The sequence below is a fragment of the Loxodonta africana genome, chromosome 9 (genome assembly GCF_030014295.1).
Source record: "Loxodonta africana isolate mLoxAfr1 chromosome 9, mLoxAfr1.hap2, whole genome shotgun sequence".
Taxonomy (NCBI): Eukaryota; Metazoa; Chordata; class Mammalia; order Proboscidea; family Elephantidae; genus Loxodonta; species Loxodonta africana.
This window is the reverse complement of record NC_087350.1, coordinates 81,030,848-81,054,587: the sequence shown is the minus strand read 5'-3', so window position 1 is coordinate 81,054,587 and position 23,740 is coordinate 81,030,848. Positions and strand designations below refer to the sequence as shown.

The window sequence follows — 23,740 nt, the reverse complement described above, 5'->3', positions numbered from 1 at the left end:
AAAGGATGTGCCCTGCTCTTGGTGCTGCTTTCTTAGTGGTATGAGGTCCCCCACTCTCTGCTTGCTTCCCTTTCCTTTTATCTCTTGAGAGATAAAACGTGGTGCAGGCCACACCCCAGGGAAACTCCTTTTACCTTGGATCAGGGAGATGACCTGAGTAAGGGTGGTGTTACAATCCCACCCTAATACTCAACATAAAGTTACAATCATAAAATGGAGGACAACTACACAGTACTGGGAATCATGGCCTAACCAAGTTGATACACACATTTTTGGGGGGACATAATTCAATCCATGATAATATGCTTTGACATACACTTGTGAAGCCATCATCACAATCAAGATGACTAACTTTTTAACTTTGTTGTTAGGTGCCCTTGAGTTGGTTCTGACTCATAGTGACCCTATGTACAACAGAACAAAACCTTGCCTGCTCCTGTGCCATCCTCATCATCATTGCTATGTTTGAGCCTATTGGTGCAGTCACTGTGTCAATCCGTCTTGTTGAGGGTCTTTCTCTTTTTCTCTGACCCTCTACTTTACCAAGCATGATGTCCTTCTCCAGGGACTGATCTCTCCTGATAACATGTCCAAAGTACGTAAGACTGTGTCAATCCATCTCTTTGAAGTTCTTCCTCTTTTTCGATGACTCTCCACTTTACCAGGCATGATGCCCTTCTCCAGAGACTGGTCCCTCCCGATAATGTGCAAAGCTGCACGAGATGAAGTCTTACCATTCTTGTTTCTAAGTAGCATTCTGGCTTTACTTTTTCCAAGACAGATTTGTTTGTTCTTCTGGCAGTCCATAGTATATTCAATATTCTTTGCCAATACCACAATTCAAGGCATCAATTCTTCTTTGGTCTTCCTTATTCATTGTCTAGCTTTTGCATACATATGGGGGGATTGAAAATACCATGGCTTGGATCAGATGCTCAAATATATTTTAAACTTAAATGTATTTAAAAGGAAACTATATATCATTAAAAAAAAAAAAAAGCTAATTATATTTTCTAAATCAGATTGGAACAGACATTAAAAATATTTATATATATGCCACCCGATGAATCTCGTCAGTGATAGTGTATATTGTACCTTGGGAAACCCTACCTTCAGAAGTTTATATCTTTTCTTTGGTGTTTATGTCCTTAATTTGAAAAGTGAGGTAGTTGGGTACTTTCCAACTTCAGCATTTTGTTATTTATTAAAAAAAACCCTGGAATCTGAAAGACATGGAAACTAAGATTTTATTTAACACTGAAGATACTACTAGGAAGGCAGGCATTTTGTCTGTTTACTAGTGTGTCTTCATGATCTACTAGAAAAGTGCTTCACACATAGTAAGCATTCAATAAATATTTGTTGAATGAATGAATGAATGAGAGCAATCAGGAATGAAAATAAACATCTCTGAGAATTATGCCTTAGTCAATGAGAAAAAAATAGTATGCCACAGTTTCTTCTCACTTATCAACATGGTTATGTTACAAAGACCAGGTCATTATGTGAAATAGTGTTACGTGAAAATGACCACATCAGATTACAAAATGGAAGATGAGTACATCATTACATAACTGCCAAATTGCATTGTTATGTAACTGCCAAGTTACATCATTGCACTACGTAACTGCCAAACCACTGACAATCATGGCCCAGGAAAGTTGGCACGTAACCTTGACCATCAAAGCCAGTGTTACTCTCACCTCACGTCTTGGTGTTCGTTATTGCCAGACATAAGTTGTTAATGCACAAGATAGTCAGATAGTAGATTTTTTACTTTTGTTGTAAATGTGAAATGTTGGATAGTAAGGAAAAGGTGTACTTTTTAGAAGGAATAGTTGTTCAGTTCATTTCCTCATAGAATTGTCATAGAATCAGCTTCTGGAATTAAATCATTGTCTGACACCAGCTGCCCACCTGGCACACTGTCTCTCTCTGACCCTAGCCACGCTGAACTAGGGCAGATCTCACAGGTTAAAAAGACATCATCCTTTAGACTGTCAAATAGGCAGACAGCAGTCACAAGTTTGTGAGTCCGGACGATACCTTTGCTTTCACCTGCTTGCTCCTTCTTCTCCTTTGAGTTCGATAATTCACTGGAACGACTCACAGAATTCATGGAGAGTACTATAGTTATGATTAGGATTTATTATAGGTAAAGGATGCAAATCAGGATCATCATAAGGAAGAGATGCAGGGGCTAGGTGTGGGAGGCTTCCCAATGTGGAGTTTCTATGTCCCAAAGAGGGCATGTCACCCTCTCTTTGCCAACCAGGAATCTCCCTGATCCTTCGTGTTCTGGGCTTTTATTGGCCGGTCCTGCATGATAGGCTAAATCATGCCTCCTGAGGCTAGTTGGTAAGGGCCTCCCAGGTGATTCTTTTCTAGCCTGGGCAGCTCCCACTGAGCAGCACAAATACTCAGGTATGGCCTGGAAGTCCCAGGCCAAGACACCCCAGTTACTCCAAGGAATATTTCTCAGGCACCAAGGACAAAGTCCACATTACTTTGGGTAAAGTTAAATTCTTTGTGTCAGTGTAAAGATTTTCCTCTCACCTTTTCTTTCTTTTTTTTTTTTTTAAGCTTCACTATAATGTGACTACTACCAGATTAGTGAATCCAGATCAACTCTTGAATGAAATAATGTCTATTCTTCCAAAGAAGCATGTCAACTTTGTACAAAAAGGGTAAGAAGCACATTTACAGGATGTTGCATTTATTACTTGAAGTCTTGGGATTTAAGAAAATATGGGCTTATTTGTTCTTTTTTTTAAAATACATTTCTACCACCTCATTCTAAAAAGCTTTTATAGTAGTGTAATTGTTCACATTTTATTCTCTTTTGTACAAGTTCACCACTTTTTTTTTTTAATAATTTTTATTGGGCTTTAAGTGAAAGTTTACAAATCAAGTCAGTCTCACACACAAAAGCCCGTATACACCTTGCTACACACTCCCAATCACTCTCCCCCTAATGAGACAGTCTACTCTCTCCCTCTACTCTCTTTTCGTGTCCATTTTGCCGGCTTCTAACCCCCTCCACCCTCTCATCTCCTCTCCAGGCAGGAGATGCCAATATAGTCTTAAGTGTCCACCTGATCCGGGAAGCTCACTCCTCACCAGCATTCCTCTCCAACCCATTGTCCAGTCCAATCCATGTCTGAAGAGTTGGCTTTGGGAATGGTTCCTGTCCTGGGGCAACAGAAGGTCTGGGGGCCGTGACCACTGGGGTCCTTCCAGTCTCAGTCAGACCATTAAGTCTGGTCTTATGAGAATTTGGGGTCTGCATCCCACTGCTCCCCTGCTTCCTCAGAGGTTCTCTGTTTTGTTCCCTGTCAGGACAGTCATCGGTTGTAGCCAGACACTGTATAGTTCTTCTGGTCTCAGGATGATGTAGTCTCTGGTTTATGTGGCCCTTTCTGACTCTTGGGCTCGTAATTGCCTTGTGTCCTTGGTGTTCTTCATTCTCCTTTGATCCAGGTGGGCTGAGACCAATTGATGCATCTTAGATGGCTGCTTGCTAGCGTTTAAGACCCCAGACGCCACTCTTCACAGTGGGATGCAGAATGTTTTCTTAATAGATTTTATTATGCCAGTTGACTTAGACGTCCCCTGAAACCATGGTCCCCAGACCCTTGCCCCTGCTACGCTGGCCTTCGAAGCATTCGGTTTATTCAGGAAACTTCTTTGCTTTTGGTTTAGTCCAATTGTGCTGACCTCCCCTGTATTGTAAGTTCACCACTTTCAAAGTTACACTTTTCACTTTAAAATAGGAAAATTTGAACCTCTTCCAGTTTTTATTTAAATCCTCTGTTTTCTTACATTATGATAATATTTATAAATTGTAATCTAAATTTATGAGACACCTCAAACAAATCAGGGACTTATAGCATCCTTTTTTAAATGAATTGCTGTTTCACAGGTTGGTTTGGGTTTTCAATACTTTAGGAAGTTATTTTATCTTAACTCTTTCCTGTTATTGAGTGAACTGCCATCAGATGGCTCCTTGGCTGTGATCTCATGGACTGATTATGAATAGCCAGACCACTTCTGGTTACTAAGTTATGTCTCTTGTAACCACTAATAGATTTAACAAAAACTTTTTAATAGAATATTCAGTATAGAGTAAGATTTTAAGAAGAAATCTTTTGCAAAAGTTGTTACTTTTCACTACCTTATGTAAATGTTGGGAACCATTCCTTACGTGAACGCGATGTGCTTCTTTAGGATTTATTAGAACACGTGTCCCTAACTCATTCTATTCTTCATTTTGGGCTTTGACTACGTTCCAGAACCTCTAGCCTCTAACCTCTAGATCAAAAGCCTTTTGAAGATCTTTCCTTCTTCACATGCGTTATCAGGAGATCACTAATCATTTGTCCTTCTAACTTCCTGATTAACCAGAAGGTTTCTGTCTTGACCCCTTCCTTTCTTTTTTACTTTCTGTGTTTTTACCTTCTTTGTGCAAGGCAGAAAAACAAAAGTGTTGCAGTGGTGGAATGTTACTAATCTTGATTATATTGCATTGTTGTCTTTTTCCAATCAGGAAGAATTAACTTTTTGTCTGCTTCCCTGTGACTAAATTGTTCTGTGCCTCATCTTCCCATTAGGAACCTTAACTACAGGGTATTCCTTTTGGCATTTCTGATATTCACTGCTTATTTTTAAGATATCAAATCCTTACCCCAAAATACATAACTAAGAAAACAAATATTTTGTGAAACTTCATAGTATTATATAGCAGATACAAAGTAATTGCTCTGCATTTCTGCCGAACTTAAAAATGATCCTAGGCGTTATTTTTGAAGATCAGTAAGAAGACAAGTAAAACTCTAAAAATTAATGTGAACTAATTTGCATGAATTTATTTTATGCAGCTTTTCAGGAACATACCTATTCCTTAAAATAAGTTTTAGGCTTCACTTGGGCTGGATCTTTCTGCTGTCGGAGTAGGCAGCATGACAATTCTAATTACAAATGCCATGCATTTCAATCAAGGGACTATACCACCTCCTTAGTTTTCTTTTATGACACTGCAATAAAGTATTTTAATGATCATGACCTCTTACTAGTAGTAGGAAAACCTCAAAAACATGTGTCCTTCTGGCAGGTTAGTGGCTTCGGCTTTGTTTGTATGAAAGATAGACGTTTCTGATGAGGTACATACACACAGAAAATATTCCTAATCTTCCCTGTGTTTTCCTTTGTTGTGAACATTGTGGAAATAGTTTAATGTTCACGGATTACACTGTTGAAAGGGTTGCATAAAGGATGCCAGAAGATTTCTTGAGCACGAATGGCATGTACAGCCATGAAAGAACGGCTTTTCTTTGGATCGAGGGAGAATTCTGGTAAAGCCTTTTCATCCTTATTCTTTCTTAGGATCCTAGTTCCGCATCTGGAAAAACACCAGTCATACTCCACCACTAAAGCGTAGCTAGGTCGTTAGGAAACTGTAAGCGGCAATACATTGCTTATTATGAAATCATGGTTCATTTTCTCCACTGGCCTCTTAGAGGTTTAGAAACCTCTTATATTATACAGAATATTCATGGTTCTCCCACTAACTGGTTCTTATCTTGTTTTTCACAGCTATACACTGAAGTGTCAAACACAGTCAGATTTTGGCAAAGTGACAATGCAGTTTGAACTAGAAGTGTGCCAGCTTCAAAAACCTGATGTGGTGGGTATCAGGAGGCAGCGGCTTAAGGGGGATGCCTGGGTTTACAAGAGATTAGTGGAAGACATCCTATCTAGCTGCAAGGTGTAACTGATGGACGGTTTCCATCCTGCTGGATGAGTATGAATGTGATACAGCTTACACTGAGACTGGTATGATTGGTTTGATTTTCAAGTCCTTGGGAATACAAACTCATTTCCAAAGAGCTATCTTAAAGACCTATATCTTTTTGTTTTTAAACAGACGATGATATTTTGTGGATAAATCTAAGGCAGACCCATCTGTCATTATCTGTTACTGTCTTTTTTAAACATGTGGCTTTGTATATTAATAACTGTTGACTTTCCTAGATTCACTTCTATATATGAATGTAAACTCTTAACTATGTTCCCTTTTAATGTGTAATTTCTTTCTGAAATAAAACCGTTTGTGAATATAGCAGGCTTCTTTTATTCTTTTTATTTGATTGTGATCCAAATAAAATCTCAAATGGCTTCCTGACTATTAAGTAGAGACTGTTTAGAGTATGTATAAGGAGCATGTTTCATCTGTTATCAAATATGCCTTAGGCAGAAAAACAGATAAGAATTCATTTGCATAATTTTTTTCCTGTCTCTGATTTAAGTAGGATTTATTGAGATCGTTAACTAAGTCACAGCTGTGGTTACCAGAGTTAAACAACACATTTAATATGTTGAATAAAAGAGCATTGACTTCAGTAAGTATGTTCGGTCAACAATGATAAGTATCCGAACTATGAACCCCACAAAATGTTACTTTATGGTAATTTTCCCTATGTCTCAATATTGGCCTCAAATTTGTACTTTTATTTCATTTTATTGGTCTCTAAAGGCCAGAACTCAAGTTATATTTATAAGAATTTTACCAATTAAACTAGTTGGAGGAAAAAAAGCACTATTTCTAGTCAGTAGTGAGGGAACATTTTGTCATTCATTTATTCAGTGAACATTTGCTAAGTGCTTATAAGCGTTAGGTCCTGGGGCCGAAGATGATGCTGTCTAGTAAACTCATGGAGTTCAGAGTCTATTAGGAGAGACAGAATGCCTATAGCCTAGAGGGGATGATCAACTTTGCCTGGAGGAGTAAGAGATGATTTCTTGGAGAAGATAGCGTTTCAGATGGTCTTGAAGGATGTATAGAAGTTCACCAGAAAGAGAAGAGGGAGGAAGACATGCTTGACAGCCAGAACGGTTTATGTGCAAAGACATGGAATTATAAAATAGCATGGAGTGTTTGGGATGGAGGCAGAAGATGGTGCAAAGGGGAAATAGCAGGAGATATGAGACTTGAAAGTTTAGTTGGAAGTAAGTCATGAAGGAATTTGAATGTCCCACTGAGTGTTTTTGACAAAGGATAGCTGTCAAAGATTTTTGTTTTTAAATAATTTTATTGTGCTTTACTTTTGGTGAAAGTTTACAGCACAAGTTAGTTTCTCATTCAAAAATTTATACACAAATTGTTTCGTGACATTGGTTGCAATCCCTGCAATGTGACAGCACTCTAACCCTTTCCCTCCTCAGTTCCCTGTGTCCATTCGTCCAGTTTTCCTGTCCTTTTCTGCCTTCTCGTCTTGCTTTTGGGCAAGAGTTGCCCATTCGGCCTCATATATTTGATTGAACTGAGAAGCACGTTTCTCATGTGTATTACCGTTTGTTTTATAGGCCTGTCTAATCTTTATCTAAAAGTGGGCTTTGGGAGTAGCTTCAGTTCAGACTTAGCAGGGTGTCTGGGAGCCGTAGTCTTGGGGGTTCCACCAGTCTCTGTCAGATGAGTAAGTCTGGTCTTTTTTTTTGAATTTGAATTTTGTTCTACATTTTTTTCCCACTCTGTCCAGGACTCACTATTGTGATTCCTGTCAGAGCAGTTGGTGGTGGTAGCTGGCCACAATTTAGTTCTCTGGGCTTAGGCTGGTAGAGGCTGTGGTTCATATGGACCTTTAGTCCTCTGGGCTAATATTTTCAGAGTTTTTGATTTTCTGTAACAGCTTCATTGAGGTATAATTCACGTACTATAAATTTCACCCTTCAAAGTATACAATTTGGTGGTTTTTAGTATATTAACAGAATTGTGCAACCATCATCACAATCCAATTTTAGAATGTTTTCATCACCCCAAAAACAAACCCAGTACCTATTATACAGTCACTCCCAGTTTCTTCCTTCCCCCATCCCCTGGTAACCACCAATCTGCTTTCTGTCTATACGGACTTGCCTATTCTGGACATGTCACAGAAATGGAATTATACAGTCTGTGGCCTTTTGTGCCTGACTTCTTTCATTTAGTGTGGTGTTTTCAAGGTTCATCCATATTATAGCCTGTATCAGTGTTTCATTCCTTATTATTGCCAAATCACATTTCATTGTATAATATACCACATTTTGTCGTTTCCACTTTTTAGCTATCATGAATAACGCTGCTATGAATATTTGTGTACAAGTTTTTGGGTGGACATATGTTTTCAGTTCTCTTGGGTTTATACCTAGGAGAGGAATTGCTGGGTCATTTAACATTTTGAGGAACTGCCAAACTTTTCCAAAGCAGGCACCTTTTTATAATCCCACCAGCAATGTAAAAGGGTTCTTTTTCTCCACATCCTTCCAAACACTTATTACTGTCTGTCTTTTTTATTTTAGCCATCCTAGTGGGTGCAAATGGTTAATGTGCTTGGGTGCTAGCTGAAAGGTTGGAAGTCAAGCCTACCCAGAGTCACCTCTGAAGAAAGGCCTAGCATCTACTTCCAAAAAAATCAGCCATTGAAAACCCTAGGGAGCACAGTTCTACTCTGACACACATGGGGTTGCCATGAGTAAGAATTGATTCAATGGCAACTGGTGTTCTAGTGGATATGATGTGGTGTCTCATTATGGTTTTGATTTGGATTTCTCTAATGACAAATGATGTTGACCATCTTTTTCATGGGCTTATTGGCTATTTATATATCTTCTTTGAAGAAATACCTATTCAGATCCTTTGTCCATTTTTTAACTAGGTTAGTTGTCTTGTTATTGTTGAGTTGTTATATATTCTAGACATAAGTCCTTATCAGATATATGATTTGCAGTTATTTTCTCTCATCCTCTGGGTTGTCCTTTACTTTTTTGAGTGTCCTTTGAAGCTCAAAAGTTTTAAATTTTGATGAGGTCCAATTTATCCGTTTTTGTCAAAGAGTTTTCAGCAAGAGAAGGATCACCCTTACATCCCTGTGTGAGAAGACATGGCATGGAACAGTGATTCTCAAAATTTTTTGACTGTAAACTTCAGTAAGAAGGACATTTTACTTTGAGACCCATTACACATAAACATATATGAAACACTGCTTAGCCTTACAGTAAATGATTGTATTTTCTATTCTACTACCTTTTTAAAATGTTTAGTCTGGCAATCATCTTTCAATTGGAGTTTTTAATACGTTTAGTTAAAGTTTTTTTATTGCATCTTTTACGGATCAGGCTTATTGAAGTATAATTTACATACAGTAAAATTTACCCTTTTTAGGTATACAGTTTGGTAAGTTTTGACAAATGTATGTAGCCGTATAACCACCACCAAGCTCAAGATTAGTACATTTTCTTCATGCCAAAAAGTTCCAGCTAACTCTTTTATAGTCAGTTTCCAAATCTTCCCTAGCCACCCTGCCCCCACAAAGTGATCAGCTAACCAAATCACTGATCGGCTTTTCCATTTCTGTAGTTTTGTTTTTCCAAGAATGTTATTTAGTTTCACTCCATGGATCCTTTTGGATCTGACTTCTTTCATTTAGCATGATGATTTTGAAATTTGTCCATGTGGCTGCCTGTATCAGTAGCTCATACTTTTTGTTGTTGATTAATCGATTGCTGCATGTCCATCACTTGGATGTACCAACATTTGTTGATCTATTCACCAGTTGAAGGATTTTGAGTTTTCATTTGGGGGCTTTTATGAATAAGGCTGTTATAAGCCATTCATGTACAGGTCTTGAAGCATGCATATGTTTTCCTTTATCTTGGGTCGATAACGAGGAATGGAATTGCTGGATCATGTGGTCAGTCTGTGTTTATGTAAGAAACTACCAACTTGTTTTCAAGTGGCTGTATCATTTTGCATCTCCACCGGCAGTGTGTGAGAGTTGCTGCTGCTTTGCATCATTATCAGCAGTTGGTACTGTCTGTTTTTCAGAAAGTTCACTCATTCTCATAGGTGTGCAGTAGGAAGTATCTCGCTTTGGTTTTAATATACATTTCCGCATAATGACTAACGGTGCTGAGCATCTTTTCATGTGCTTATTTGCCATCCATATTTCTTTTTTTGATGAAGTGTCTGTTCAAATTTGTTAACCCTTTTTATTGGGTTGTTTGTCTTCTATTGGATTTTTTGTGTGTATGTGCTTTAGATGGTTTACAGAGCAAATTAGTTTCTTATTATACAATTGATACACATATTGTTTTGTGACCTTGGTGGCCAACCCCATGACATGTCAACACTCTCCCCCTCTCCACTTTGGGTTCCCCATTACCAGCTTTCCTGTCCCTTCCTTCCTTCTTGTCCTTGCCCCTGGATTGGTGTGCCCATTTAGTCTCATTTTGTTTTTTGGGCCTGTCTAATCTTTGGCTGAAGGGTGAACCTCAGAGTGACTTCAGTTAAAAAAGGTGTCTGGGGGCCATACTCTTGGGCTTTCTCCAATTTCTATCAGACCAGTAAGTCTGGTCTTTCTGTGTGAGTTTGAATTTTGTTCTACATTTTCTCCTGCTCTGCCTGGGACCCTCTATTGTGACCCCTGTCAGAGCACTCAGTGGTTGTAGCAGGGCACCATCTAGTTGTGCTGGACTCAGTCTGGTGGAGGCTGTATTAGTTGTGGTCTATTAGTCCTTTGGACTAATCTTTCCCTTGTGTCTTTGGTTTTCTCCCTTGCTGCAGACGGGGTGGGACCTGTGGAGTGTCTTAGATGGCCACTCACAAGCTTTTAAGGCCCCAGACATTGCTCATTGAAGTAGGATGTACATTTTCTTTATAAACTATGTCATGCCAATTGAGCTAGATGTCCCCTGAGACCATGGTCCCCAGCCCTCAGCCACACATGCGGATTTTTTATATTCTCTTTTGCGTGTAATTCCCACTCTAAGCCAACTTGCCAAGAGGCACCTGCTTCTCACAGCATTTGAGAAGGGCCTGGAAAATCACCTCTTAACCTATTTTGAAGCTTCTTGTTCCTACTGTAAAGATGTCTCTAAAACCAGCTGTGGCATTTTACATTGCTGTCCATGGAACTGTGTACTTTAGCAGGAAGAGCACTGGACTCTGGGAGTCAGGTGCTTGGACTCCAGACCTGGTTCTGCTGTTAACTGCTTGGGTAGGATGTTGCCTATCTCCAGGTTTGTTTCTATAGACATATGACACACACACATGCAAACATATAAATACTTCTTTTAGGGTACCTCCTGACTTGCTTCACAAATGACATTGAGGTTTGGTGTATAACTTGGAAAGCTGGATAAAAGTTTCAGCCAAGATGAGTAGCTCCAACAGGGCAGCTATCTCACCAAGGGGCACTAGGCCTGGACAGCACACTTCTTCTGCATTTAGATATTTATTCTGCTGACCTGCTCGGCATTCTGAATTCCCGGTCTGGTTTATACACACTGAAAAGCCTTAGGCATTAGCCTGATGGAGAGAAACAACTTGCATACAAAGATATTCCAAATTACTAAACACAGATTTATAGAGCAGAAAGATGTACTTCCACAGACTTTCAGTGAAGTTTGGTGGTTAATGGAAAATGTCTCACATTTGTCCTGAGACACATAAACTGTACAGAAGGCCAGGGTATACTTAGAGGTTGAGACTACTTTGAGATTTTAGCATCGGATGTGTAAAAAATGTCTGGAGCAGAAGGTATCTCAGGATTTAATATAATTAAAAAAAATTTTTTTATATTGTAATATATTTTTAGTGTTAGATTTGATTCTGTTTGGGGCTAGATACCAGAATTGCGAAGCATTGATCTGTGGATTTTCAGAGCCAAAAAGGGCTCTTGAGATAAAGGTCCACTTTCCTCTTCCCCTCTTTCCCTCCCCTGCCCTGCCCCTGCCATGTCCTTAGCTAAGAGGAAGATATTTTTTTAGAGAGAAAGATGGAAAAGAAATCATAGGGGAAAAGTCCAGGGTAACAAGGGCCACCATACATCATGGCTCCTGACCACGAACAGTTGGAGCCTTTCTCTTTACTCTGTGGGTTTTTTTTTTTTTTAATTAACCTTTTTTCATTTTTCCTACTTTAGAATTTCACATTATAGTCCTTTGTTCATTCTCCTCTTTTCTCTCGATAATGAAAATGGATATAATATGAACTTACACTCACTTGCCCTGGGTCATTGCCAGCGCTTAATAAAAGTATATTAGTATTTGTAGTAATGATAATAACCCACAGATAATGATGTCGCTAAAGACCAAAGGGTCCCCTTGCATGAGAAGCCCCCCCTTTCCAGTCACCTAGCTTTGCCAGATTTAACGGAGACCTTGAATGCTTCAGATAGTCATTGTCCCTTTTAAATTATCAGGGTTTCATGGAGACAAGCATTCTTCACTTAAGAGTTTTCCAGACCGTCTGATGTGCTGGGCTCTGGATAACCTTGTTCCTATGTCATCATATGTCATGCTGCCTCTTGGAAATTGTTCCCTGATGTTTGCAAAAAAGAACCACTTAAAGGAAAACTAAAAGATATCCCTTTGGTTCACTACACACACACACACACACACACACACTTACACACTTCACTGTTGGGAATGGTTACGCTTCAGATAGTGAGTTGGGGAAATGGAGGGATTTGAAGCTGTGTGATATGAGGAATGGTGGAAGGAATGGAGGTGACCAGGTTTCACAGAGACGAGACTGAGGAGGTGATATGACAAAAAAATCTGAAGATACGTGGAACACGGATTTGACTTCTGAGTGGATCCATGGGGTAAAAAGAAGCCCAAATGCAGGCTTGGTTCCATGTGAAGTACAATTTTCTTCCTAGCTATCTGGGAAGGAAAGAGGCTAGCCCAGGAAGGGGCAAGTCCTTTGTTCCTGGAGAGCTCAAGCAGAAGCAGGAGAGGTGATTAATTGTAAGGTCGCTCTACCCATTTTGTACATCCATTCAAATACCCATGCCAGAAACTTCATATTCTAAACCACACCCGATTGCTTAACTCCCATGTTCTATATTGTTTGTCTCGCTCCAGTAGACTCTGAGCCCCTGAAAGGCAAGGACAGTGTCTTACTGAACTTGATAGTGCTAAGCACAGAGTCTGGCCTATAGTAGATGCTCAAGAAATGTCAAATAAAGGACATGAAGATGGGGCTAAGTGATGGAATTAGAAGCCATAGAATATTAGAGCTGGAAGGATGAACGCTTAGGCCTACTTTCTCATTCTACAGATGTGGAAATGGAGGCCCAGTGAACTGATGAATTTGCCCAAAGTTGGCCAGTTAATGACAGAGTCAGTATTGGATCCCAGATCTCCCAGAACCTGTGCAGAGCTCTTTTCTAGGTAGTTTAAATTTCCATAGAGGAAATTTAAGTAGAGGGACAGCCTTGATTAGTGTGCATATGTGTGTGTGCCCTGGGGGGTGTTGGTGAGGCACGGAGGGGAAAAACAGGCATTCTTGCTTACAACAATGTTCAAGGTAACTGAGCAGACCCTTCTCTGAGGTTTATTTGAGAGACATTATACCACTTTTCAATTGGAGACAGTTTTACCTTTGTAACATTTCCAGTCAGGGTTAAAATCAAGTCTGATCTCACAGTATCTCAGGTATTGATTTTTAAAACCAAACCCTAAAAATCAGATGCTTTGAAACATGGCCTTAACAAGGCCAGTAATGAGAGGCTTTGATATAATTTATTGCTGGGTCTGACACTTGTGGGCGGACATGGGGAATCTGGAAAATGGGGTGTATGGCTGCCTTTAGTACAATCTTTCCCCCTCCCCACTACTGTCTTTTTTAGTTCACTTTTGATTTCCCCTCTTAGCCTGGCCTTGGCTCTACCACTAGCAAATCATTTGACCTGGAAAAAGTCACTTTTCTTTTCTGGACTTTCTGTTCCTCATTTGTAAAATGAGTAGTTCGGACTAGATGCTCTCACAACTGCTTCTAGCCTTAATGCCACCCCTTAAGGTTCCTTTCCCCATTACAGTGGTGCTTGGAGCATACTTAGCCATTCATATCTATCCTATCTATATCTAATATATATGTATATTTAAACCATCAAAACCCCTATATTTCTGCTTGATTCCTGACCAGACTGAAAATCTCTCCTTTTCGTACACTTGGTACTTAAACTCATCATTTCTTAAATGTTGAATCCTCTTTCTTTTCTAAACACTCTAATAGGCTTATTATTTCAACCATTTATATTTAACATTAAAGTTTAATCATGAAGTTGTTAACCATAGAAAATTATTAAATAAGTGAGTTTGGAATGAGCATGGAACAGCTTAAAAAAAAAAATGAGTGAGTATTTCAGAATGAGCACTTTGGAAAAGAAATTTATGCATAGAAAACAATGGAGAATTACAATTAAGAGCTCTGGGGATCTCGAACTGATTTGTCCAGCTATTACATAGTCATTTCAATTTAAATTAAAATTGTAACTATTTTCTAGTCTACTCAAAATATGAGGTGTCACATTAAGAGTTTTAATGGTGCGTTCTCTGGGGAATGCAAAAACGCAAGATTGTAGCACATAAATAACTATATAGTGAAGAGTGAATAAATTCTCTGCCAAAAATGAATATGATAAAAACAGAAATGACAGTGGATTATTTTATACCCTCTAGTGAAGCGCAGCTCACACATTAGAGCAAAGAAACAGTTCACAGGGTGTCTAATTCCATATCACTTTGTCAGCACTGATAAAAAGAACAACACAAAAAATTTTAACTGGTTGATGAACTCAGGCATAAATGAGGCCATATATTTTGTTCCTAAAGTAAAATATTTTTTTAGGCACAGAAAAAGTAGGTTGATATCAATATTTGATATCTTTGATTCATAGAAAATTGGATTAGTCAAGGTTTAACGACTGCAGAACAATCAAACTTCTGAAGGGATTAAAAAAAAAAAAAAAAGATTAAGTCAAAAGCAGGAGGTGTGGCTTCCCCGAACAAGCTAAACCCTGGTGTGTGTGTGTGTGTGTGTGTGTGTGTCCATGTGTGATCACATATGCTGGAGTTGTTAGAGTGCGTGGGAAGTCTGCTGATATGACAAGGAAGATTTGGGATTTTACTGTAAGACACGTGAATTAAGAGAAAAGAAAAGCATCTGGGGAAGGAAGAGTTAATTAAAATAAGAACCAGGGACAAGGGAGTTACTATAACAAAGATTGGTTGAGCTTCCTGGTAGCCAAGACAAAAAGAAAACTAAGGGGTTTGATAATTCTTGTTGTTATTAAATATTCATGTTTATGAGTTCTTGGAGGAATTTGTGGTGTAAAGCAGTGGCTCTCAAATGTGACTACACTTTAGAATTATCTGGGAGTTTAAAAAATACTGATGCATGAGCCTCACCCCAAGAGATTCTTTTAAATTGTTTCTGGATGGGGCATTTTTTTCCCCCAGTTTTATTGAGATACAAGTCACACGCTATACAACTCACCCATTTAAAGTTTACTCGTCAGTGGTTTCCGATTCATAGTGACCCAATAGTGTAGAGTAAAACTGCCCCCGTAGGGTTTCCAAGGCTATGAATATTTACAGAAGCAGACTGCCACATCTTTCTCCCACAGAGCAACTGAATCACCAACCTTACGGTTAGCAGCCGAGCACTTTAACCACTGTGCCAAAGTTTTTTACTCGCTAGTTTTTAGTATATTCAAGATAAGTACAACTATTACCACAGTCAATTTTGGAACATTTTCCACACCTCAAAAAGAAACCCCATTTCCTTTAGGTATTATCCACCTAGTCCCCGCTAAGCAACCACTAATCTATTTTCTGTCTCTATAAATTTCCCTGTTCTGGACTTTCATGAGTGAAACATATAGTGTGAGGTCTTTTACGTGACTGGTTTCTTTCCCTTAGCATAATGATTACAAAGTCCATCCATGTTGTAGCATGTGTTAGTACTTATTATTATTTTTTTATTTGTGGTAAATACGTATATAACTTCATTCCTTTATATGGCTGAATAGTATTCCAGCATCTGTATTTTTTTAAAGCTTTGCAGGTGGGTTTGATGCACAGCCAGGCCTGTAGATCAATGGTGTAGAGCTTTATGGAAAACAAAATAAGTAATCGTTCCCTACAACCAATTATCAGAGTGATTCTTGATACAAGGGAGATTGATTTGTAGTTTAGTGAAGGCATTTCTAAAATAACTGAAGTTCAGAAGTTAAGATTATAGGCATCTAAGAAAGTAATAGGCATCTATATTTTCAGTAATCTATTCCTGAAAGTTATGCATTTTACACAAAAATGCTAACCGGGAACCTATTTTTCATTTTAAATGAGAAAAGAAAATATTTTATGTCAATCCAATACCTTCAACCAAACTTGCCTAAACTATAGCTAAAACATAGTCCAATGCTTTTATTTAAGTTACAAACCATCATTCAGATGTGAAATGCTCAAAACTATCATGCAAGGAAGATGGGGAGAAAAAAGGCCAATGGGAAAGCCAGGATGGTCCAGATTTCCATCATGAATGAGCTATGTGCTTGGGCAGGTCTCTTACCCTCCATAATTGATGGAATTTTCTGACAGAACACTTCTGTTTGCATTTGAGGATGTTACTTACAAAGGCTAGCTTTGATTGGAAAAGAGAATCTCTTTGGACATTCTCAGGGTACCTTGGCATATCAGAATTTCTAACAAAGTCTGCAGTAAGAGAACAACTTAACTGCCCAATCCAGCATTTCTGAAGTTTAGTTGACCACAGAGCCTTTTTCTTTCTTTCGTAAAAACAGAAACTTGTTGATACATTAGTATGTGAATCCAGTGTTCTATAAATATAGCTCTGTTAATGTCCTTGGGCCTCATCTTCCTCATCTACGCAGGTTTCTTTCTTTTTTTTTTTTTTATTGTGCTTTAGGTGAAAGTTTACACAGCCAATTAGTTTCTCATTAAACAATTAATACATAAAATATTTTGTAACATTGGTTGCCAACCCCGCCATCTACCAACGCTCTCCTCTTCTTCACCCTGGGTTCCCCATTTCCATTCATCCAGTTTTCTTGTCACCTCCTGCCTTCTCGTCTTTGCTTTTGATCTGGTTTGCCCATTCAGTCTCATATACGTGATTGACTATGAAGCACGTTCCTCATATGTGTTATTGTTTGTTTTATACCAAACCAAAAAAAACCTTACCGTCGAGTTGATTCTGAAGCATAGTGACCTTGTAGGACAGAGTAGAACTGCCCCGTAGGGTTTCCAAGGAGTAGCTGGTGGATTTGAACTGCCAACCTTTTGGTTAGCAGCCAAGCTCTTAACCACTGCACCACTAGGGTTTGTTTTATAGACCAGTCTAATCTTTGGCTGAAGGGTGAACTTCAGGAGTGACTTCAGTACCGAGTTAAATGTGTATCTGTGGGCCATACTCTGGGGATTTCTCCATCTCTATCAGACTAGCAAGTGTGGTCTTTTTTTTGTGTGTGTGTGTGTGTGTGTGATTTGAATTTTGTTCTACTTTTTTCTCCCACTCTGTTTGGGACCTCTATTGTGATCCCTGTCAGAGCAGTTGATGATGGTAGCCAGGCACCATCTGGTTGTTCTGGGCTCAGTCTGGTGGAGGTTGTGGTAGATGTGGGCCATTTGTCTTTTGGACTAATCTTTCCCTTGCGTCTTTGGTTTCTTAATTCTTTGCTCCAGTCAGGATAGGACCAGTAGATGTATGTTAGATGGCCACTCTTAGGCTTTGAAGACCCCAGATGCTGCCCACCACAGTTGGATGTAGAACATTTCCTTTATAAACTATGTCATTCCGGTTGAACTAGATGTCCCCCGAGACCATGGTCCCCAGTCCTCAGCCCAGTAACTTGGTCCTTCTGGGAGTTTGGATATGTCTGTGAAGCTTCTATGACTTTGCCTTTGTCAAGTTGTGCTGACTTCCCATGTATTGTGTAGTCTTACCCAACACCAAAGTTACCACTTATCTACTATCTAGTTAGTGTTTTTCATACAGGTTTCTTAAAGACCAAGTCTCCACCTTTAAATTTCCGAACTAACTGCTACTCATCCTTTAATCATAGCATGACTCTTACTTCCTCAGGGTAGACATCTCATCCATCCAAACTAAGTCAGGAGATAGACATATGTATACATATATACATATATATACATACTGGTATAGTATATATGGAGCCCTGGTGGTGCAGTGGTTAAGAGCTCAGCTGTTAACCAAAAGTTGGCAGTTCGAATCCACCAGCTGCTCCTTGGAAACCCTATGGGGAAACTACTCTGTCCTATAGGGTCGCTATGAGTTGGAATCAACTCAACCACAGCGAGTTTGGTTTGGTTTTAGTTATATGTATATATAGATATATCTGTACACACTAAAAGTGTCCTGTCTTCCTCCTTCATAATGCCACAATTGCAATAAATTATCAGGTATGATTATGTATTATAGTCTGTCTTGCCAGATAGATTGTTTAAGTTCTGTGAATGCAGGAGTAGTGTCTATCTTTTTCACAGCTTTATCTCTAGTGCCTACCACATATAGGTGTTTAATACATATTTTTGAATGGATGAATGCCTTCCACATGGTAGAATATAGAAATATTTGTGTAATAAGTACCTTTTGTTTTATTTCCAGCACTACTCCCCCAACCATATTCTAAGGTTACCCTTTCCCCTCCAATTCTATATATATGGTGGTTCCCACTGGTGATTGGTCTAGCAGTGGGTACCTAGGCCAGTAAGGACCTTCCTGCAGATTTTAAAATCTGGGATAGAAGTACCATATTTATTTCTTTCCAGTGGGTAAAAACATAAGAGGTTAAGCTTAGGAATTATTGGCCACCACCTTATCTTTGAACCAGAGAACTAGAGAAGACTGGGATGAAAGAGAGAGAGAAAAGGAGATAGATAGGTAGGTAGGTAGATAGATAAGAAATTAGTAGATACCCAGCTAGAATGGGGAGATAGAATGTTCCGACAGATCTGAGTCCCCAGGTTTTGCACCTGGCACCCAGCCAAACCCCTGTTCTTGGGTTCCATCAGATTCTCTTTTATCCTTATAATAATGTCTTTTTTTTTTTTGCTTAAGCTCATTTGAGTTGGTTTTCTGCTACTTGTGAATCCAAAGTAATATAATTTATAATGAATTAATTACTGAGCATGAGTCAGATGGATCAAAAAAAAAGGGGGAGTGGACAAAGGGCATTTGGTTTGATGATTATATAGAAGATAGTGAGCAGAGGGACTGAGCTGAATTCAAACTTGGTGAAATAGGACAAAAGCAGAGCATATCAGATTCAGGAGAAGGAAACTATGTACAGATGGTTTTGAGGATCAAATGAGTTAAGAGGCATGAACATGCTTTAAAAACTGAAATAGAAGGAATCTTTACAATAAACCCAAAATAAGCGTTCTGGGAGAAAACACTACAAAAAGCCCAAACCACAGGCATTACTGAGAACCCGATGGCCCAAGTTCCACAGCCGTCACTGTCCCCTTTAACGCCCAGACCTCTCCTGCCTTCCCTGTGAGGAGCACTCAGCCCCATGCTGCCAAACCACCTGGCTCATCTGCATTCTGCAGGTGTGTTCAAAGTCACTCAGTTTCTTGTTCCTCATCTGCCCTATCTGAAGACACTCTCAGACTGTGTGAAGGACACCATCAGGGCCACTGTAGGGTGACTCTCGTGACTGAATAATGCATGAAACCAGCAGTGGCCAAGGAGGAGCCTCCCCAAGTGGGTGGGGGGTTGAGGGCAGGGTCCGGCCTCCATCTGTGGGACATGACTCTCCCACCACTGGGATCTTTCAGATTGATGGCTCAGTCAACATGGATGAGGTAGCTTTATTATGTTTCCTTAAATGTTTCTTAGCTGGGCTGGAAGAGGGTAAAAAAAAGTATGGACTGACAAATTAGATAACAGTGTTTAACTGCTTGCAAAGGATGCTCATATCCCATTCATGTCATTTGGGCCTGGAAAGTAAAAGAGTCTGTTATCTGTCATCTATTACTAGACAAGGAAACAAACCTCAAGAAAGCATGACTTGCCCAAGAGAAGACTGATCTTCTGGATTGACTTTTTTTTTCAATACTCTTAGATTAACTGAATTCAAAAAAACTTCTCATTCTTAAGGCAAATTGCGATATAAAAACAATTTCTTTAGAAAAAGTGTGGTATTCTGGCTCCCAAACCTGCTTTTGAATTAGAATAAACTAAACCCCCCCAAAAAACCCATTGCTGTCGAGTTGATTCCGACTCATAGCAACCCTATCGTACAGAGTAGAACTGCCCCATAGGGTTTCCAAGGAGTGCCTGGTGGATTCGGACTGCTGACCTTTTGGTTAGCAGCTATAGCTCTTAACCACTACACCACCAGGGTTTCCTAGGATAAACTAGGGAGATGTTAAAAAGCACAGAATGTACAGAGACATATCCAGAAATTCTGACTTAATTAGCCTGGGGCAGGTTCTGAGAATCTGTACTGCTAGACACCTCCCCAGGTGTTTCTGATGAGCAGCAAGGTTTGGGAACCACTGGTAGGTTGAGGGAAAGGTATGGTATGTGGGTCAGGCCCCTATATTCTAGTCTTGGCTTCAATATTGACTCTTTGGTGTCTTGAACCTCACCTTTCTCATTCATACAATAAAGCAATTGGTTGAGAAGAGATTACCTCAAAGGGCTGGACTATGCAGAGTTCTGGCCCCTGGAGGCTCTAGAATAAAAGGACCATGATAAAAGAGTTGGAGTAGACTTTGTTGATTGTCTTCCTGACATCATCTTTCTCTTCCTGTCTAAACAAAATTTTAATCTTGTTTGTAGCCATGTGTGTGGGGAAAAACAAACTCACCTTGACTATATGAGCCAATCAGAATAATTTCTTCCCCCAGGCATGGTGGTTGATCATGGACATGTGGTCCATTTCTGGCCAATGAAACATGAGGTTTGCTAGGGGCTTTTGGGAAAAGAGGGTACTCCCTGTTCTTAGAGCACTTTTGGAAGTGACCTTCTCTTTCCCAGTGGATGTGAACAAGAAAGCAGACAGCTTTGATTCTCTTGGCAACTATCTCACAGCCGACAGGGCTTCAGCCTTAGGATGAAGCCGATACTGTTGACTACAGAGCAGAGTACCAATGGATTGTTCAGGATAATTATCATTAGCTGTTTAACAAACAAACCCCCAAATTTCAATGGCTTAACACAACATAGACTTATTTTTTGATCATGTTAAGCCTGTTCAAGAGTTTGGAAAGCCTTTAATGTAATCATGTGGACCTGGCTGGCAGATGAGGGAAGACACAAGAGGGGGTTATACATGGGAAGTTTTTATGGGCCTGGCCTGGAAGCAACTCACTATACTTCCACCTATATCCTATTGGCTAGAACTCAGTCACATGGCCACATCCAGCTGCAAGGGAGTCTGGAAACACACTCTAGCTGTGTGCTCTAGACAAAGATAAAATGGGTTGGCGAGCATTCAGTCTCCACCAAAGACAGTCAGGCTTTGGATATTCGATATCAGAGTTGATCCTCTGAATTCCGGTTATGTCAGCCAATACATTTCCTTGTTGTTTACGCCAGCTGTAGCCTGTTTTCCTGTTCATTACAGCTGAAAGCATTTTAACTGACCTGTGTGCTAATCTTCTCTTTCCTCCTCCTTTCCGCCAGCCAGAATTGGTTTCATGGCCACACTGTAGGACTGGGGATGGAGGGTGAGGGCAGAACTTTCATATGACATGAGAAGTAAGCATTCCCAGTGGACTTGAAGGACAGAGTGTGGGGTCCTCTAAGATGATTCTTAAATCTGATGTTATAAAGCCAAGTGCAGTAGAAATTCTTGACAGTTTTAAAACTTTATTTTCTATATCTATATCTCTGTCTTCCAAAATTCCAGCACCTAGCTCATCATCCACCGCCTATCTGTCAGTTTGTCATACTGTGGTGGCTTCGTGTCACTCTGATGCTGGAAGCTATGCCACCAGTATTTCAAATACCTGCAGGGACACCCACAGTGGGCACGTTTCAGTAGAGCTTCCAGACCAAGACAGACTAGAAAGAAAGGACTGACAATCTATTTTCCAAAATTAGCCAATGGAAACCCTACAGATTACAACAGAACATTGTCTGATACAGTGCTAGAAGATGAGCCCCTTTTGTTGGAAGGCACTACCTAGTAGCCACAAGAATGTACTCAAACATGCCAATGATCATGAAGATGGCATATGACCAGGCAACGAACATAGAGTTATATACAATGTACATAAGTCAGATCTGACTGGATGACAACTAACAGCAACAACAACAATATGCACATTGTACTTAATAAATACTTGTAGAGTGAGTGAACAAATGAACAAAGGCTTTCCTTGACTAGCTTCAACTTCATCTTCCATCTCATCTTTTATTACTTCCCTTCACGTACCTTCTACTCCAGCCAGATGGGTATGTGTGTCCTGCTGACCAGCCTCTTTCCCTTGAACTATATTCTTTCCTCTGCCTGAGGTGCCTTTCCTTTATCTCTTTCTGGCCATATCTGTCCTCTAAGCTGCTTTGCATGAGCAGTGCCAGGGCCTCCCTGTCTAGATCCTATCTCTCCTTCCTCAGGATGCCTAAGATGCCTTGCTGCCTCCTACGCCACTTCCTAAATTCTGCTGAGTCTCGCAGTTCTTTATGTGTCAGCTTCCTCTTGTAGAATAAAAGCTCCTTGAGGGCAGGATGGCCTGATTCCGGTATGTTCCACAACGCCTCCTTATACTAAGGAGGGCTCAGCAACTGTTCCTTGGAATTAAAAGAGGCAGATGGCCTGGAAAACCTTACCTTGCAGAAAATAACAGCCCCAACCGCTGAACGCATCGTCCATCATTTGAGCAGACCCTGAACATCCTTTCCTATTTTTAAGCTGGAATTCATCCTCTGCCTAGTTCCCCAGCATCCCCCGTTCATCTCCAGTCCCCAAACATCAACCCTGTGTACAAAGCGGATGTGTCTGTCCCACTTATTAGGGGGAAAAAAAGTTGCATTAATAGTTAAAATTGTGGTATTATGGCTGGGCCTGGCAGTAGGTGATTGATGGTCTCCATTACACCCCATTAGATATTTTATTCTTGTTAAATGAAGAGCAGCCAACTTTGTCAAGTATTTTTAGTTCCCTCTGGTCTTACTGGTCCGATCTATTCTTCAGGACGGTCTGTAAATGGTCACATATGGCTGAGTGTCTGCAGGACGGATGGCCGTGCAGCTGGCGTTTATTGGCCACCAATTTACCCCGGCCCCCTTCATTGTGAGCCTGACAGTGCCTGGGAGCCTTGTAGATCTAACCAAATATATCTATTTTCTAATTGTCTATTTATCACCTTCTGGGGATTTGTGGGCCTCCTATCTGAAGGCAAAGGGGGAACGGCCCTGAACAATGATCCTTGTCAAGGCTCTCGCTTGCTCTAAATTAGGGCCTAGTTGCTAAATAACTAATTTAGTCCTGCTATCAAGCTGAAAAAGTGGGTATTCAGCGCAAAGTGCCAGCTGGGGAATTGATTATGTCTTCTCTCAGCGAGTGTGATAAACCTGCCTCCGAGTCACTGTGGAAGACCGGAGACGGCTCCCCAGGGGAGACGGCGTTTCATCACAGAGAACAGGCAGAGGTGCCTGAACCACGCCCCAAGTGCAGCTGAAGCCTGGGACACCCAGCCTGCCCCACTTGGCGCCCATAAGCCTACCCTTTGCACTTCTTCCTGGCCTGTGGCTTCTCCTTGGAGCTGTGGGGGCGTTTGCATCTGTCAGCGACCAGGACCAAGGTGAGAATCAGGGAGGGGAGAAGGTCATGCTGACAGCCCCGATTTCCAATTAGAGTGAGATTATTGAAGATGGTGCAGGCCTGCAGGCGGGGGCCGTGGGAGAACGAAACTGGGA

General features: G+C 40.2%; 1 protein-coding gene across 5 annotated transcripts in view; it reads left to right on the top strand.

The window, feature by feature from the left end:
• MELK (maternal embryonic leucine zipper kinase) overlaps positions 1–6,116 on the top strand; it is a 96,857-nt gene extending 90,741 nt beyond the window's left edge. For all 5 annotated transcript variants that reach the window (XM_064291726.1, XM_064291729.1, XM_023545129.2 and 2 more), the window contains 2 exons: positions 2,584–2,687; positions 5,593–6,116. In XM_064291726.1, coding sequence (XP_064147796.1) covers positions 2,584–2,687; positions 5,593–5,770 — 282 coding nt within the window. In that variant the 3' untranslated portion in view covers positions 5,771–6,116. The remainder of the gene's footprint in view (positions 1–2,583; positions 2,688–5,592) is intronic.
• The last annotated feature ends 17,624 nt before the right edge of the window (positions 6,117–23,740 follow it).